Source organism: Homalodisca vitripennis, chromosome 4 (assembly GCF_021130785.1).
Source record: "Homalodisca vitripennis isolate AUS2020 chromosome 4, UT_GWSS_2.1, whole genome shotgun sequence".
Lineage (NCBI taxonomy): Eukaryota > Metazoa > Arthropoda > Insecta > Hemiptera > Cicadellidae > Homalodisca > Homalodisca vitripennis.
This window is the reverse complement of record NC_060210.1, coordinates 86,445,204-86,458,673: the sequence shown is the minus strand read 5'-3', so window position 1 is coordinate 86,458,673 and position 13,470 is coordinate 86,445,204. Positions and strand designations below refer to the sequence as shown.

General features: G+C 32.6%; 1 protein-coding gene across 1 annotated transcript; it reads left to right on the top strand.

Annotated features, from left to right (window-relative positions):
* The first annotated feature begins 6,579 nt into the window (after nucleotides 1-6,579).
* Nucleotides 6,580-8,211, top strand: LOC124361093 (cyclin-dependent kinase inhibitor 1C-like). The gene is made up of 2 exons (XM_046815128.1): nucleotides 6,580-6,591; nucleotides 7,663-8,211. The coding sequence occupies exons 1-2, from the start codon at nucleotides 6,580-6,582 to the stop codon at nucleotides 8,209-8,211; spliced, it is 561 nt and encodes a 186-aa protein (XP_046671084.1).
* Nucleotides 8,212-13,470: the final 5,259 nt, after the last annotated feature.

Genomic DNA, 13,470 nt, shown 5'->3' with positions numbered 1-13,470 from the left:
TGAACTTTGTTAATAACTTTAATTGAAATTTGGAAAAGTAGTAATTTATTAATATTTAACTGGAACTGTTTTATTGTGAATTATTAATTGGAAATTAATTGAACATTAATAATTGTTTGAGAGAGTTGTAATCTGAATTGCAGAGACTTGACAGTTAAGGTTCAACTAGTGTAAAGAGAAGTTTAAATTTTTATTTTTTGAATTGTGAGTGCACTTAGAAGTGAACATTCTTATTTTAGTTATTTCCAAAGTGGTATTTGATTTTTATTTTAAAACTTTATTATTTTATTTTAGAAAAGAGCTCTGATTTTTAGTTTGATATATTTGATTAATATTTTATTTCTTGCCAAAGGAACTTTTAAATTTACTAAACGGTTTGTCAATTTTTTGTGGAAAGTAGAGTGATGAAAATTCTGAAACTTTGAACTTATTAATTTGCCAGTTTAAATTAAATCCATTGTTTTTATTTAGAACTGTGATTTTTATTTTAGACAAACCAGATAATATTTAATAGTTATCCAATTTAGTAATAAATTGTACTGAATATTCACAAGGAGCTTACTAATCAAAAAATATTTAAATATTTTATATCGTATAGGATGTCTTATTAATAATTTAAATATTAATACTCTGGAATATTAATATCTACAATCCAAGTCGTTATAAACTGCAATACTGAAATGCTGACATTAGACTTTGTATGCAAACTTAAAAAAGACCGAGCTGATGTACTACTGTAAATAGTTTCATATCACCGAGGCGACACATCTTTATCTATACTACTATGACGTTACGTTACGATTGGACAGTACAAAAACTTTAACTAATTACACACAATATCACAAAACCCTCCTAAGACTCCAATGGCATTACATTTTTAAGATCGTTGTGATGTAAAGAAATTTGTTTTCATAAAATAGTTGAAATTTGTGGCAAGATACATATTAATGCTATGATTTATTTTTAAATTTAGAAATATTATTCCACATGTAAAAGTGTGCGTACTTGTAAAATATATAACAATTAATCTCGAGTGAACGTCCCAATAACGAACTATTGAGGATATTGATAGAAACCTAATATCAATATGGCCTACCTTTTTTCGTGATATTTTAAAATATTTACTAAAACGGTAAGTAAAACATTTTTACGTTATATAAATAACAACATATCTATTTATTTTAAAGAATCAATTTCGATGCTTTTTTAATATATAAGTTTAGTAATTTTGATAAATCACAATATTGCGTTCCTTAAATTTTTATTCCACTACAAGGCAAAAAATATTTAAAATTGAATATCTAAGCTAACTCACCAGGCACTTCATGATTGTTGAAGGTGGAGGATTATGACCAGTGATGATCCTTACTTAGGGTTGGTATATATAGATAACCTCAAGGTCAGCAAGGACATATCTTGCCCCGGGGAAACTACTTTTTTAGGGATTTCCTCAGTCTACAGAGGTGATATTTGACACTGAAAGTTCACTATTAAAATAACAAACACATCGTAATGTCTAAATAAACTGGATGATACGTGTTTATTATACCATTTCTCGGAACTACTTTCGGGACTATTTAAAAATTTGGATTGTATAAGCCACAAAAAATATAATTGCATTCAACAAACATTAAATATATTGTTTTAATTTTCTGCTTCTGTTACAAGTTTTGTATCTTCAGAATAATCTCACGTTTCCTATGCCATTGAAATTTAAATTATGGACAGGAGCAAGGAATGTTCCATAGAATACGCATAAGAGCCTTTAGTTGAGTACCTTACTCTCTTTTAATCATTGCCTTCCTCTTGTTCATTAATAATTGAGAGGAGGATAACACCCTATAAGAACGTCTTTTAAATTGGAGTAGCTGTTACACTGGCAAATGAAATTCATAAAAGCATGAACGTTAACGGCTAAACAGTCACCATGTGTGCCTGTCTGTATATACTCGTATGAATCAAAGGCGCAGTTACAACGGTTATCACAGGATAATCGGATCAAGCAGTGCCGAAAGTAGCTGCTGCTTTGATGGGTGACCGCTGAGCGATTCTGTCCTTACAAGCAATTCGTAAATCAGTTTTATCATTCTTGCGGTTTATTGCCTAACTTATGTAGTGAATAACAATAATACCATAATACAATACCAAATCAATTACTCAAACACTTTTTTTAACGTCTCTTAAAATTGAGTTGTTATGAAGGAGAGAAATATGACATCCTACGAGATACCATGTTAAACTAGGTAATCTCTAATCTAGGTAATCTAGGTAAAATTTATGAAACAGTATAGATGTACATATAAGCAACAAAATTGTCAGAATGTACACCCTTCAAAAATAAAATAAAAGGAAGTGTTACTATTTCGTGATTCTTGTCCTCCTTAAAGAGATAAAAGGTAAAAATAAAATGTGTCTTGTATTTTCTCATTCCAAAAACGAGTGCCAAAATCCATATAATACTCTCTTGATCCAAGAGGAATCTATGGACCAAGTTTTAAAGTGAAGTTATAGTGAGATAAACCAACTGTTTTTATATTTTGTCCCCAAATGGATAGCGTTCTTCCTTAAACCAATATACCAAATGTCAAGTCTCTAGGACCTTTTATCAAGAGATATTGCACAGGCGAACTGACAACGACACTATTTTGGAAGTTTCTTTTGGTTTCTTAATAAATGCCAGTACTAATTATACACATCCACAGTCACACACACACACGCACACACACACACACACACACCACACACACACACACACACACACACAACACACACACACACACACACACACACATAATATATTATTATTACATTTGCAAAGCTTATTGAAACCTCCATTGATATAGCTAAGTGCTCTGATGGTAAGTTTTATTGCTATCGTTACAATAGACCAAAGCCAAACCTGCCTCATCCGACTCGGCCTGAGTGGTCCTCCAAAGTTTATTATTCAAACTCTGATAAATTATTCAGATCAAGCATCAATAATAATAACCCTATAATAGTATAAATCAATGGTTTGTACTGTTCGTATTAAACGCGAGCAGGGTTAGTACTATAACCTATTTTGTACTAGTTATGATATAGGCCTATCTCTAAAGTAAAAACCTAAAAATAAGAGCATCATAACGAACTAACTTTAACCATTTTATTCTTGCCCTTAACCCCACAACTGGATGATATTTTTCACCTAATTATTGTTAACAATAAAAAAACATTTTATACCACTTTACTTCGTAACTTGTCATTACAAACTACTATACTCTACAGAGAAGATTAGTTTGAAACTAAATAGATGAATAATAATTATAAAATTTAACATCATCAGTAACCATAAACTTGGTAATAGAGATCCATTGAATTAATGGCGCTAATATCAATTAAAATTGAACATATATTGATAAAATAGAAATAATAATAGACGATTTCTTATATGTTTGAATATAATGAAGAATATAATGTACATTACATAAGAGGTAAACTTGGAACATACTTCTTTTTTTCTTAGTAGAGAAAACAACCCAAGTTTGTCTTTTAAGTGTTCTTCTTAGATCATTTGGTATACAACGAATATCGAAGTATTGTTATTATTTATACGAATGGTAATATACAAAAATTTAAAACCATCAGATACAAAACTTTAAAGTTACATGTCATGTGTAAGTAAATCAGCTCCGCAATCCTCGAAAGGTTAGAATAGGGCTTTGACCTTGTCAAACCGAAATCAGTCGTTATCGACCACTTAAATAGAAGTGTAGATAGTCGAAATTGCTCTTCAAGTCCATCCTGTCATGGAAACACACTGGCTCCTAGATTAATTTTCTTTTCACTTTGCCAATGTTAGAATTTTCCACAGGCATTTCGTCAGAATAGAATACATTAGTCTTCTATACAGCGGCAGTGTTCCGAACCAGTTACCAATTCCTGCATCTCTTCCCTCTTGTTGTAGAAATGCCGTGACGTTTAGTCATGTTTGCAGTTCATCATATGGTGTGTGGTGTGTACAAAAAGGCACCATTGTTATTAGTGGTGGGTGTGAGAAATTTACACGTCTTCGCCCAAATCTCAATGGACCGGCTGCAAATCCAAATTCGTCATCTAGAGTGGGAGTAGTTAGAAGTATTATAACTTAATAAATACCTTAAAAATGTTTTTGTGGATGTACCTACAATGCAAAACACTTCTCTACCTGGCAGTAACCAGTAGCTCGAGGCAGCCAATAATCGTGAAAGTGTCGCCAAGTTTACCTAAACAATTTGGAGAAATATTCACTTTCTCACCCAAACACTACTGGGCCTAAAACTTTAAGGATTCTGAAGAGTTTATCAAATAACTTTACCTACCTTAGAAAAGATTGTATATTTAAATTTTGTTTAGAACAAATGGTCATAAAAGTTGTGTGCTCGTTAATATCGTACAAAACAGGATCACATTTTTATTCTATTATGTAAATTTATACACTTATTAAAAAATTTCAACGCTTTTTTTTCAACTTTTGAAAAGTCAATTGTGAAATAAAAAAGTCGGTGTGTCAAAAATATCTCAGCCTTAAGAAATTCTGTATTACTAACAGAAAAATGTATGTGATTTTCAATCCCGTTCTGTTTCCCTAACTTACTTTACATCCTCGAATTTTTCAGTAGTTAGACTCAATTATACCTTATAGCTATAACACCACGTTGATTATTTGAATAATTTTATCTCGACTAAGCTTTACTTATAATGTTACTTAAACGCGACACAGCTATTTCTTTATTTATACGTAATAGGAGTCCAATCCCGAAGTTATTTTAACTGTTAGTGCTGCATTTATTATTCTAATTACGTTTTTCTAGTACCAAAATTATTTTGGGTGTTTGTTATATGCCCATAATAAATCGTGGAAAAAATATCCCACAATATATTTTAAGTAAGCCTGTAAAAATGTGTGCTGTAACTGTTGAGATTTCGAACTAATATGCAAGCATAGTTTGGAGGCAAAATATTTTTATATAGTCAAAATATTACAGACTACATAGTTTACCATTAATAAAAATTCGCGATTTCGTTAGATTTTCACGTGTATGAGCGCTTCAGGATAGAGTAAATTACATATCCAACACTATGTTGAATTTGCCTTGTTGCTACGATGAAGAATGTACGGAAAAAAGTGTAGATTCATTGCCATTACTCCGGTGTTTTTGTGCTATAGTTCATTTTGCTTTGTTTCCCCAAACATTACAACGCACATACGTGTACGGGTCTGAGATGCCTACTTAAGTCTAAAGACAGCTAAGATTATTTGAAGTTTGTTTCTGACAACGAAAGGATTGTGAAGGAAACAGGATTTTCCAGACATTTGCCATAGTTCAGTAATATAATATTCTGTAGTTTCAATAATTAGTGTTGTTGTTATTAAGTGCATGATTTAGAGTTAGTGAAGTTGACACACAACATGGTGGTTGTGATTCCTGACTTATAATGTTACAACTTTCTAGATGACTTTTTAATATTTATAATTATATGATTTATTTATTTAACCTAGATTGTAATTATATGTTGAGTTAGTTATTTATCAGAACAAATATCAGATTGCATTTCACGAAGCGTCGTGTTACTATTTTTTTTTTTTTTTTTTTTTTCACTAAACGATGGCAAAGGTTAAAAATAAAAAAATCATGTTTATTTGAGCTAAGATAGGTTTTACAAGTCTTTAAATTTAAATTAAAAGTTATTCTTTGAAACCCGCATCAAAGTACTGACCAAACACTATATACTTAATATTTGCCAATACATATAGTTGAAAGAAAAATTTTCCTAAAACGTATAATTTTCTTATCTGGATAAACTATGTGCCAGGAAAGTTGTAATAAGAAGTATCATTACTATCAATTTTACTTTTTGCTTTCTAAACTATAAAAGTAGTCAAATTTATCCTTATAGTTATATTAATAAAAAGATTATTGTAGCCTACTGTCATAAAAAATGATTACACCCAGCAGTTAAGTACATTGAACAAGCTATTTTAATTAATATTACGCTTTCATATAAAGCAGCTTTAGGAACAGAAAAGTAATTTTGCAATTTTAGAGGCCAGTAGGTCGTAGTCCGAAGGAATTTGTGAAATAGAAATAGGCCTATAGGTTAACCAGGGACCCAGTGCATGTCCATGTATAATTTCAGTACAATAGGTCTAATAATTCTTACGTGATTGAGGAACACACTCACAGAGAGATATCAATATATTTGTATACAATAGTATAAATAAAACCAAAGCTATACTAATTAAGGTAAACAATTCACATGGGTTCATTTAATCTTCACCGTAAAGAATGTTGTTTACTTAACAAATTTTAAATTTACTTGTATTCTTAAAGGTTCATTTCTTTGGTACTAGTAAGAATTCAGAGTTCAAGTTGCCAGTTTGTTGATCCCATTAGGGCCATTTAGATACAACCTGTTGTTTATTAAGTGGGAATACAATATCGGTAATCCCAGGTCAATAAGGTATCACTTCACGAGTATCACCTTGGGTTCATTGTACACAAGTATATATACGGCAAACTACAGGTACAAAGTGTCACAGTGAATTCAACCACATACATCATGCAGTGCCTGGTAAGTTCTCAAAAATATTAATTTTGTATTTTTTACAGAATAGGCTAATACATTAATTTCCAGTACTACGAGCTACTAAATACTGTTTTGATGGTATTTTTTTTAAATATCACTGTATTTAATAATTGGACAGTGATTACCTTGTCGAGACACTTAAACACATTTTCAATTTATCTCGAAACAAATTATTTCTGACTAAATATAAGTGCTTAAATTGCAGAATCTATATACACGTTGATTAATTTATTTCGTACCCAGTTCAAAAAGTCATTAGATATATTTTTTGGTGTTAATAAACTGAATGAAAAGTGTTAAATGTTTCCATAAATCGAAAACTGTTTAAAACTTATTATAAAGAACTTTATAACATAAACCTAACTATACAAGATTAGAAACTCTATTTTTTATAAGGCGATATTGTATAAACATTTAAAAATAACTAGAATATGCCAGCTCACAAAGGGAACTGTGTGCTAATACAGCTTATAATTAAATTGTAAAATATCAGATAAAAAGTATGAAAGGAAGTTATCCTCAAAAATCTACAGTTTTTACTTTTACTTCTAGAGTAAAAAAATGATCCTTTCTAATTCGGTGTCCATAGCTTAAATCTTAAGTTTACGCATACACAATTTGTTAATATTATTTTATTTTCTCAGTTTCTATGCCTGCAACACAAAAAAATAAAATAAGCCATAGTTATTACTTAATCACAATTACAGGAGTGATAGCTTTCCATGTAATTATATATTAAATATTTAGGCAGTGTTGCTTAGTGGAACAGTTTTTTAAGGTAGAATATGTATGTTTTCTATTTAATGTACTTCTTATAGGTAATCTGTAAACTAAACGCTTTTACAGATAAATAGTTTTATTCACAAAAGTACTTTTTAACCGTGCATTTTAGTCACTGATATATCAGTATTTCTATAATACTTAATCGATTTTATATAATGATTCTGATTATTGGCTGAGAAGAAAGGATTACCAGTTTTCTGCTTTATGTAAGTTGCAATAAACATATTTTATTCCATTCTAGATTTCAGCTCTAAATTTATCTTTTTTTGGCAGATTGTCCTTGCTCTGGCTGCCTTGGCTCAGGCCAACCCTCTGTACTCTACCGCGGTAGTCGCACCTCTAGTGGCCGCCGACAACACTGAGACTGCTGCCCTTAAGACTTTGGCTATCGAGAAGGCCAAGACTGGTGCCCCTGCCCCGTTCGTTGACACCTACAGTAGGGCTTACTTCGCCCCAGCTGCAGTCCCTGCTTTTGCTCCAGCTGCCGTTCCCACCTACCACGCTCTGGCCCCTGCTGTTGTTCCGGCCTACGCTCCCGCCGCTGTCCCTACCTACCACGCTCTGGCCCCTGCTGCTGTTCCAGCCTACGCTCCCGCCGCTGTCCCTACTTACCACGCTCTGGCTCCTGCTGCTGTTCCAGCTTACGCTCCAGCATACGCTCCGGCCTACGCTCCTGCCTACGCCCCAGCAGCTATCCGTGCTATAGCTCCTGCTGAAGTCTCTGCCGTATCAGCTGTTGCTCCAACCGTCCTTCTCTCTGACCAAGACGCCGCTAAGGTCAACCATTTGACTGGTCTGGCTAAGGAACTGTCACACTCATAAACACAACAACATAATAAAACGACCAATGTAATACCAGTATTTACATATGCCGATAATATTATATTGTACAGTAACATAAAGCTTTCAAATATATAAAACAGCAAAACATATAATTGTTTCATATCGTTATAGCCTGACATCCTAATTCAGAGATGATTTTGGAAATATAATAACTTTCCAAATAATTTTAAATATAAAAGTAAACATGTTAGAATAACAAGTTTACAAATAGAATAAATAAAACAAGTGGTATAATAAAAATCGTATGATACTATTTCATAAAATATCTAAAAAATTTAAACATAAATAAAGTAAAATAGGTAAAAAACATTAATCAAAGAAACTCATCTAGAATTATAAAGCAGCACCTGGAATTCTACTTTTTTTTCTTTTCAGTAACAGCTGTTTGTAACAAGTAGGATTTCCTGTGTATTGTGAATCAAGAAAATTCCTAAATTCCTTGACATACCACTGACATAGTCGTCGGTTAATGCTATATCACTTTACGGTTCCAACAACTACAGGTTTTAGTATTGCCTGTTAGAGTGCTTATTATATAATAGCAAATATGGAAAAAGCAGCCTATATATCTAGAAGGATTATTTACCTTTTGTATTTAGTATAAAATGTAAACTATTTGACATTATGTATGTTTGTAGTTAAGCCACTCAAAATACAATCAATGTACAAATTCATTTGAGTAATAAAGGTACAAACGCTTAGATCAGTCAAGAAATTGATATAGAAACGCGAAATACGACCAGCTGGTTGACAACGTGCTTCATATAGAATAACTGTTGTAATTAATAAAATTCACATCTAGTGTTATTTTGTTTCAGGTATTATTTCTGAATACCTTTTAATAATTGCCTATATCTGAAGCTACAGTTACAGTACACTCAGCAGTGTCAGAATTGTTATTGGAAGAAACAAAACAATCGTAGCACATGGCTACTGGAAGAAACTGATATTTTTCTTACCGTAATCTCCTATCAATAGATTATTTTATCAGTAAGTAACTCCTACACTGGCCAAAATATATCACCATTTTCTACTGTTTTAGTAAGCGCACATAAAATTACAGTATAATAATTTAGTAATCTTTAAAAATTACTAGTTTCCCTGATGCCAGTGTGTGGCGTGGAAGTTGATCACTTCAGCTTATAAAGCTTAGCAGGTAGAGAGCCATAACCATTATAAAAGAAATTGTTAACGAAAAATATCGTAAGATATCCCTGAAAATCCTGAAGTTCATGAATTTTAAACCAAATTTACATGGGTATTCTACAGAATTTTAATAAATTTTTCAAACAAGATGAAGATAATGCTTAAAACTTCCTCTCCATCAACTAAATTGTTTGATGGTTTACAGATGTATTGATTTTAACCCAGTGATACCGATAAACTCATATGGTTAAGGGTGTGCTATTTCTACGGAACATATGTTAGGCTAGATATTTATGTTGTGGCTTGTGAAACTTCCAGTGTTTTGGTAAGTATACAGGATAATCCTCCATGAGCTACTACTGGTGTTAACTCTTGCGAAAAATGTCTTGTATACAAACCTGATTAGAAGCCAGAAGCTACAATGGACTCAATTATGGAGATTTACCGAAAATTTATGGCTTCTACGTAGTTGAATATTTTCCTTGGTCATGTACCTACTAAGAGTTAGACACTCCAACAGACTTGAAACTCGTTTAGTACTCTTCCTTTATATTAATAACTTCCAGATATCATAATTAGAAGATTCCAGAATATCAGTTCGGAGCAGTCAGAGACCTGGAACTACCTTTAGGGCTATTATATAAATAGCCTTCGGGGGTAACGATAGAGACACCTCAGGATGTAAAGACTAGGCCAGCAGGAGCAGTCTAGAGTTACGATCGGGTTGGAGTAGGTATGTGGATGGGGAAGTCGAGGACGTCAATGTTTTAGATATGTGGATGGTAGTGACGGTGATGGATTGGAAGCCTGTCAAAGAGATAACGTCTCTAGATATCCTCTAATCTGGCCCTTTTGGCGAAGCTACCTTTGTAAGTTCGACCTAAGAGTTGTCGGTCAGGTAGCCCTCATGGAATTTGTGAGGTATCAAGGTGCCTTGCCATAGAAGAGAAACGAGTTTTTGTGAATTATTAATGCTATTATTATTAACTTGGACCTACCAAAAATTATGGAAGAATTTTATTTTCCGGTATACATTCTTACATGTAAACTTGGTTGAATAACAAGCTGGAATAACTCATATTCACATATTATTAATACCTAAGAAAGACTGACCTCACATTCATATACTTAATAATTAATATTTCGTAATAATGTATATCTTTCTACAAATTGAAGAAAGCCGAAACAAGTGGATCGTTTTATGATTAATGAACGTCAGAGACATTTGAGAAATGTGTTATAGCCTATATTAGACAAATTATAACAAGCCACCTATCAAGGCTTCTTTTATGTAGTATTATCTTGTCTTAGTAGAAAATATAAATATATACATTGAAACTAAAGTCAAAAATAAATTAAAATTTTCTCCTTATTAAAAACCCTAACTACTATATTAAAATGTATAATTATTGGGCTACTATTTTAAATTATGCAAAATATAATATTAATAACTGCTCAGTGTAAGATTCTCTTTATAATTACTATAAAAAATAAGAAACTAAAAGCCTTTCTAAATATTTAATATTATAGACACACTTTTGATCTTAGTGGATTATAATGAAAATTATTTAATGCAGAAACACATATCTACAATATTAAACGTTTCTCGTTTTTTTATTACGAAATCATCATATTTATTATAAGGTCATTGGAGTTGGACTACACCATCTATTTTACAAGTTCTCTGGTATAATTAAAAATTATGTATGCATTTATTTTCAGAGAGCTTATTGTAATATCTTTATACAATAAAACTCAATGTGTTTCTATAGGAAGTTGCATAGTAGGCTAAGATAATCGTAAACCATATAGTTCAGGTTAATAAATACAGTTTGATGGTAACTGAGTTTATTTGCAATTGGTTTATATTACAATAACATTAAAAAAATTAAAAATAGTTTAAACCTAAGGAACTGTACATATTTTTTACATGTCACGAGAACTGATGTAAGAAACAGGCAGAACATCAGTATTAGGAACGGGCAAGAGTTTTAGCAATGACATTTAAGTGATGAGCCTTGAGGATGGCGACCTCAGGGGTGTCAGCAAGGTAGCCCTCGGGGGTGACGACGGGGGCGGGTTCAGCAATGGCGACAGGGGTGGGGGCGGCAACGGCAACTCGAGTTGGGGCAGCAACCGCAACTGGGGCAGGAGCAACGACGGCAACTGGGGAACGGGCGGCGATGGCAACTGGGGCAGGAGCGGCGACGGCAACTCGAGCTGGGGCGGCGACGGCAACTGGGGCAGGAGCGGCAACGGCTAGGGGGGCGGCAGCTGGGAAGATCGCTCTAGAGGCAACGTACTGGGGGTAGACACTCCTGTAGACGGCGGGATAGTCAGAGATGTAGTGGCGGTAGTAGGGCTGGTCAGGCACGTAGGTGTTAGTACCTTCGTATGGGTAGTTGAGGAGGACGGGGTCGGCGCAAGCCGCAGCAGCGAGAGCAAGCAGGATCTAGGCAGAAACGTGAAATTAATTATTTCTCTACTACACCACAAAGTTACACGTAAACACGTTTTGTATCAGTCTCTTGAACTTTACAGAAGCCACAGGGCTACCAGCCAGGTAATGCCGTTTATAAGTCAGATACTTCCTCGAGTCCTGTAGATCCTTAATTATACTGTCTTAATACGATAGACGAAAGTTAGACAGAAATATTGAACGCAGGTTATATATTACATTTAACCTCTAGCAATACTATAAGTTAATAAAAAATGACAGTAAAAAGCATTACACTAGCTGCCTGAACTTGCCATAACTTTGTGTTAATTGTTCAATTTTTCGTACACATTTCTTCCAATAATTTATGACTCAATATTGATATGTAGTAGTGAAAGTGAGATTAAATTATTGGTCTTTATGATCTTTACAAAGAATTTGATTATTGAGTAGTAATTATTCGTCTTATGCGTTTATTATGTGTAAGGTAAATGTGAATATCGTGATGTAGATTAATACATGTTATTTACATGAGTGCATTTTACTGTAGATGATTAACATCTATAAAGAAGAAACAGACACTTTTAGATTTTCTCCCATGAAATTAAATTTAAAATAAGTTTGTATTAAATGTTAGCAAACAATGAATCATTGGTTATCGTACTAAATAGTAAGTACAGTTTGACTTGGTTATTTTAATTACTTCCTGATGATAAGATATTCTATTTATTCGAACAACTACAATACTGACATGCTGTCAATAAGGATGCTTAAAAACGCCGATCCAACTATAGGTAATATAAGTAGTTCCACACAATCCATATTACCATGATTGTTTGTTATAATTGGAAACTACTAAAACTTTATTTAATTATATTCTATCACAAAACTATCTTCAAACCCCAATGTTTCAGTTACAGAAAAATTACATTTTAAAGATTGTTATGACAGAGATTATTTTAAATTAGTTGAAATTTTTAGAAAAATAATTATTGATGAAATGATTTTTTTAGTTAGGTAACTTTGGAAATATTCACTTGTTTAGATAAAAATGTGTTTTAAAGTAAAATATATCTAAATTATTTATGAGCAAACTTGCCAATAACTAACGTCTAGTAGGAATGGATTCACTTCGATGTAAATATGCCTACTTTTGTTTCTTTCTATGTCATAATATACTCAAACGACAAAGAAATGTTTTTGTTTTAGTAAATACATTAGGATTTAACTTAAAACAATCAGTAGTTTGGAAAAAATCACGTTAATATGTTTATGCTATTCATTGTAATACAAGAAAGAAGAAAGAAAATCTAAGAAAAAAGATCATTTTCAATTGGTAATAGTGTACTCTCAGCTAACTCACCAGGCACTTCATGATTATTGGTGGTGGAGGATTATGACCAGTGATGATCCTTAGTTAGGGTTTGTATATATAGAGTCTCAAGGCCAGTAAGGACATATATTGCCATGGGGAAACTATTTTTTAGGGATTTCCTCAGTTTAGAGATTCTTTCGGTGAGGTTGTATACTAAGTCACTAATAAGATTACAAACACTGTAAAGTATAAATAAAACCGATGGTAATTCCAAGCGTTCCAAGCATTAGGTAATCGTGCGTTTAGAAACCATATCTGGGTACGGCTTTTGGGAGTATTT